The sequence below is a fragment of the Acyrthosiphon pisum genome, chromosome A1, assembly GCF_005508785.2.
Source record: "Acyrthosiphon pisum isolate AL4f chromosome A1, pea_aphid_22Mar2018_4r6ur, whole genome shotgun sequence".
In the NCBI taxonomy this organism is placed as follows: domain Eukaryota; kingdom Metazoa; phylum Arthropoda; class Insecta; order Hemiptera; family Aphididae; genus Acyrthosiphon; species Acyrthosiphon pisum.
The window spans coordinates 31,002,897-31,008,896 of NC_042494.1; the positions used below are offsets into that span (position 1 = coordinate 31,002,897).

At 39.8% G+C, this 6,000-nt stretch overlaps 1 protein-coding gene across 3 annotated transcripts in view; it reads right to left on the bottom strand.

Moving 5' to 3' along the window:
* Window positions 1–5,685, bottom strand: part of LOC100161686 (nucleolysin TIAR) — a 356,777-nt gene extending 351,092 nt beyond the window's left edge. The window contains exon 1 of one of the 3 annotated variants that reach the window (XM_016805847.2): window positions 4,372–5,685. In XM_016805847.2, the coding sequence (XP_016661336.1) occupies window positions 4,372–4,590 (219 nt within the window). In that variant the 5' untranslated portion in view covers window positions 4,591–5,685. The remainder of the gene's footprint in view (window positions 1–4,371) is intronic. The other 2 variants (XM_016805846.2, XM_016805848.2) reach the window with 2 other exon arrangements.
* Between the last annotated feature and the right edge of the window lie 315 nt (window positions 5,686–6,000).

A 6,000-nucleotide genomic window follows, 5' to 3' on the forward strand; every position in this document is an offset into this window, starting at 1 on the left:
CGATATATGTGTAAAATGTTTATGTACAATGTACATTAAAATTTACCAGTAACGTAAAATTATGAAGAAAAAAAATCGTAGAATTCTGCTGAAAAACAATAAAAAAAAAAAATACCTTGAGATCGTCGTTAAAATAATTTTGTTTAATTTTTGAAGCATTATATTAGTATCTTGTTGTCAAAACGTTTCTATGAGAATAGTTTGTAATTAAATTCGAAACACGTTTGAGCTGGAACTGAACTTCATACGTCAAATAGGAGTTACAAGTCGAGTAAAAGGCCAAAGCAATAAAGTGTATAAGCTATGCATCTACACCGTATGGAATAAACAACGTTCATAAAATAAACAAAACAATGGACAGAACTGGTAATAAAAATTTAAAATCGAATTTCCTATATCAAAAGTCATCATCGTCACCGATAGCAATGCATGAAAGAGAAAAATACTATTTTCTTAGTCATATACGACACACTAGAAATGTAATCAATAGGAAAAATAATATTTATTAAAAAAATAAATACAATTTTTTTAGTTTTATATAAATATAATAAATTACAAATTAATATATTAATGCATTAATTTAAAAATTCTCTGTGTGTTTTTGTAATTTTTTTTTAGCTCCCTGCCTATGTTTTAAATACAGCTAACCTCTGTATTGACATTAAAAAAATTAAATTAAATTCCAATCAGCGTCCGGGGTGTTTTTTCGTCCGCGCGCCATTTATTCGGTCGTTAGCGGGACTAATCCGGCCGGCAGACAATGCCATCAAACGACATTCGTTTTTGCGTTAAAACCAAACTAGAACGAATTATAGTCGTAATGGTATTATTGCGGAATATAATATAAACGGCCGTGGACTTGCGTGGACCGACACGAGCGCGGTGCAGGTTGAAAGCACCCGGTCGACGAGGGTGGACGACGGGTGGCGTTGGGTGGAAACCAAACGAGGGCGTCCGGAACCAGCGTGCTTTTCAATTAATCCACCGGCGATCGTCTCAGATACGGCACCGGAGAGCAGGATTAAAGGAAACACCCCAGACAGATTTACGTGCACACACACACACACACACACACACACACACATTCACACACATCTAAGAGTAATTGCAATGGCATTTGACTTTCTGCAGTGTGTGTTATTGGAGCGGCAATCTGCAATCAGTGTGATCACTGGTGGTTAGATGTGTGTGTGTGTGTGTGTGTGTGTGTGTGTGTGTGTGTGTGTGTGTGTGTGTGTGTGTGTAGGTGGGTGGGTGGAATTTTGAAGGAGGTAATTTAGTTTTTTCCCCGTCTCGAACGTTATGCCAAAAAAATGTCTATCTTATTCATTCTATCCAGAACGGGATGACTTTTTTGTCGATAAAATAATAATATACATGGTTTGCAACGAGTCAGTTAGTAGTAGACTTTTATAGTCTATACATTTGACTATTCATTATAACTGAAAAATTCGAAATATTTTTTTAAGATTTTACCGCGGTGCAGTTTATCAACGATGTAGTCTAATCGGAATAAAATCGTTAAACGGTCATTAATCTGTGAGCGGCAAACCAAAATTAATCATTTAATCAAGGCTGTCCTCTGTGTGGCTTTTCTTGTACGTAACACCTACGTCTAACGCCGAACGCTTCGTCGTTACTTGTACGCACACACACACACACACACACACACACACACACACACGATCCACTAATCCCAGAAAAAGCTTCCGTGCGGTGTGTAGCTTTAGTGCAACAACATGAACCGTCCCCGAAACCCGAGTGGATTTGTAATAAATCCCACCAAAGTCGGTTCTTTAAAACTTGGACGAAGAAACTGTGTTTATTTTTTTGCAACTCCTGGCTTCTGTAATCCTTGGATGACGATAAAGGCAGCGATACAGTGGGTAATATGAAAAAAATAACCACCACTGACCCATCAATTATATAATATTATTATGAATAGACCCGCATACGTAGTAGACGTAGTTTTTGTTGGCGATCATAATATTATTAATATAATATAGTACAACAAACTTAACATCGGAGAGGTTGAAAATGTCTGTACAGTTCATTACAGCGATTGCAAAACTTTTTTTCCCCCATATATAGTTACAATACATCCATCAAAGAACCGGGTCGGTGGAGAATTATCGCAAAGGGAAAAGAAATTCGCGTTCTGGCAAAGGTAAGGAAACGGTATTATTATTATTCTTATTATGTTTTTACAAAACATCCTATTTATTTTGAAGTTTGGAGAGGTATTTTACTAATGTGTTCACCAATTTCAATAGAAACGGCATGTCAAGTATTATGTTTCATACGTTAATATTCCATCGTGGTCTTATATTATAATATTATACCTCAGTTTAACTTTGACGTAGGACCGAGACAGAAAATAGTTACTATCCGTAATCCGTTATGCTTAAATATTATCAAAAAAATAAAATAAAATGTTTTTCATTAGTGAGCGATTAAACGACCTTTCATTTGTATATTAATACTCAAAACTTAATCATTATGATATAGGTAGATGGTAGATACTACCTACGCGTAAATAAATTTATGATTATATGGGGCTCGTTCATTACACTTAAGGAAATGTCAACACAATATGCGTGCCATTAGTTCTAAAATCATTATTGATAGTATACTCATAAAATCATAATAATAATAATATGATACATAATTTTCGTATTTTAAATATTATTACTATGATAAAATGTATGTTTGAACTTATATTAATTAACTGTTACCTATACAGTAATAATATTGTAGAAGTACGTGATATTTTAGTGATAGCCGATAGATATTGCAAAGTGCACATGAAACCATGAAACCATAAATATACACACGGTACACTAAACAACTTAAGTTTTAAAGTTTAAAGTTTACACATAATACAGGTATGAGTATTATTAATTGTTGATATTGCACGAGGGAAAAATAAAGATAAGCAACAGAGGGTAGATTGAGCTGTCAAATTGTGTTTCCGTATTTGATCAGTAGGTGCACGAGTTGCTACAAATATTGAGCGGAACAATAATAATATTATTATGTTTTGTTAGAAAAGAGATAAATGTTTTCATTGTTATGGCAGATAGTTATTTTGTTTTCAAATTGTGTACATTTTTTATACGTGGTTTTTTTTCATAATTTATGCTATATACCTATGTATAAAAAAATACAGTTCTCAAAAACACAGATAAAGTTCTTTTTTTCTATAACAAGAAAAAATTGTCTACGACCATTCAACGTGTCACAGCCAGAAATATACGTTTAAAAAAAAAAAATTGAAATTTCGTACTAGCTAAGTAATCAAAAGTTGTACAGACATTGCAGAACCACTTGTACATAAAATGACGTTTTGAAACACAATATTATGGAAAAAAACTATCATTACATTTGGTCTAAATATAACTCTTATGAAACCATTGCTCTTGAATTATACATTTATGAAATTATTTGATTGAAAAACTCGTTTGAAGTAAATAAAAAAGATTATAATATATATTTTATACTTGCAATGGTTTATTTTCTGAAAATGCACTAAAAATCCTTAACATACTTTAATTTATTTTGATAAGTCAGTAAGTAATCGTACAGAGTGCTTCAGCGAATATAAGTTCTGTGGAGTTGGTCTTACTTACTAGCAGTGTTACCACTACACGAAAGTACGTGATCATAACGTTCATGAAAAGCGTGGTGTTATAGATGGTTTATTCTCGGAAGACCGTACATAAATGTCCACACATAATTACGTATTATGGATATAATTACTTCCGTTTTGTTTTGACTACAAATAAGTCATTTTCGTGAATTATAATTATAATACGCAAGAGACCGAAGTCGCTACATATTAGAATATTATGACGTTGTACCTATAATGAAAAATTAAAATGACATTATGATGCAAAATATTTTCTACGTTTTACATAGAATTTAAATATTAAAAATTGTTCACAGATTATTATCGGAGTTCAACTTTTAAAAGTAAGTATAGGTACTCTGGTCTCTGGTTCTATTTTTACTTTGTGATCTATTAAGGCGGGCATTTTCTCGTCTTCCGATATTTTTTCCCATTAGGCTATAGTGACCCCACGGTATAAAATATCTCGCCCATAAGCTGGTCCCATTAATCTTACAACGTTTATCAACTATGAATATGACACGCGTTATGCCAATGAAACATCGATTTGTAAGCCAGAACGGTTCTGGAGTTGCTTTATCGGTTAAACAGAAAACGAGCAGTACATAATGTCATCATATCGCCTTCGTACGGCAACAGCAATCTCAATTTTTATGTCAACGTGCTCAGTCATTACTGCTATATGACCTAAAGGTGATTTACTTGGTATCTACTAGGTCTACTTGAAATTCAAACTGACGTACCTTAAGTCCTGCTGCTGCGTTGCCGTTTACGATTGCCGCGGCTGACGGGCTGACCGAGTTGGGGTTGCCACCGTTGGAAAGCGTGGCCACAGCCGCTGCAGCTGCGGCCGCGGCGGCTGCTGCGGCTGCCGATCCGCCACCGGCAGGGGCAGACGGTTGCGCTGGGCACGCGATGTGATTGCCGTAGTTGGCGGGCATGGAAAACGGCACGAATAGCATCTGTTGGTGCGACAGCTGGTGCTGGTGTTGATTGGCGGCCAAGGCGGTGGCGACACGACAGTGACAGAGTCCGTCCGCCAGTTGGGGCTGGTGGTGGTGGTTCAGTGCCGCGCTAGTGGCCGGAAACGGAAGTTGTTGTGGCTGTGGGTACGGTAACGTCCTGACGGCCAGTCTGCAGTTACCACGAAATCGTACGGGTCCAATTGATGGACGTATATGCTGGTGCTGATCTGTCGGAAAAGCGTAACAAGAGCACTGCGACGGCGGTGGTGGCGGCGCGTTAAGTGACTGTGGAGTCAGCTGAACCGTGTAGTTTTCAACGACTGCGGTAGTGGCGGCAACGGATACGCCGGTGTGGTGGAGATGCTGATGCTGCTGTTGATGGTGGTGGTGGTGGTGGTGGTGGTGGTCACTGATGTCGCACAAGTCGCAACCAGTGGTGGCGGCGGAGGTGGCGATCACGTGTTGCTCCTGTTGCTGTACACCGCGGTCGTGGTAACCGATCACCAAACGCCTCCTGCGATGAGTCTGCGCGGTATCGGTCGGTATGACGGCAGTCGTGATACCTGCACTGGTTGCACCGGCGAACGGATCCGACGACCCTTTCAACGTTGTTATGCCGTCCGTGGCTAGACGACTAAGTCATGTCCCGCGCGCGCGTAAGTGTATGTCTGTCGGTCGGGTTGTTTCGGATACGTTAGAGAGACGCACAAAGAGAGAGAGAGAGATAATGAGAATGAGAACGATAGAGAAGATAGATCGAGTTTGTGAGAGTATGCTTGCGAGAAGGATCGTAAAGAGAGACCGAGAGTGAGATAAAAATATCGACGGGTTGTTGAGAGATTATAGACGTAAATGAGCGTTAGCGAGTGGGAGACGTCAGACGGGCGAACGAACGAAACGAGAACCGGAACGGCAAACGATAAATAAACGGAAAATAAAAAAAAATTGTCCGCGGCGACACGCAGACACGTGGGGGCGTCGTATTTCGTTGATAACACACTGTCGGCGGCGGCGTACACTGAGCGCGAACCGACGGCGGCGGCGGCGTCGTATACGGCGGAGATTGCACAGCGTGTTTTCGCTTCGGTATAATGAGCAGGACTACTACCACCGCTCGTCGTCGGAACGGCGCAAAGGGGGTGTCGGTGGCTGCTGCCGATCAGACCCGTCAGAGAGCGCCTACGGACCCTTTTCATTTTTTTTTTATCCCTCGCGCGCGACAACGCGAACGCGTGCGTTACGTGTGTGCATTGTGCGCGCGTGTGTTGGGCCCGCTCTGACGCCGCAAAGGCCCCGTTTCAGTACCTGTCCTAACTGCTTATACCTAGGTATATGCGGTCGGTTGTATTACCAGCGACGTGGGTGTACGTCACCCATACGTACTGATGAAGCTGTGCGGGTATTATG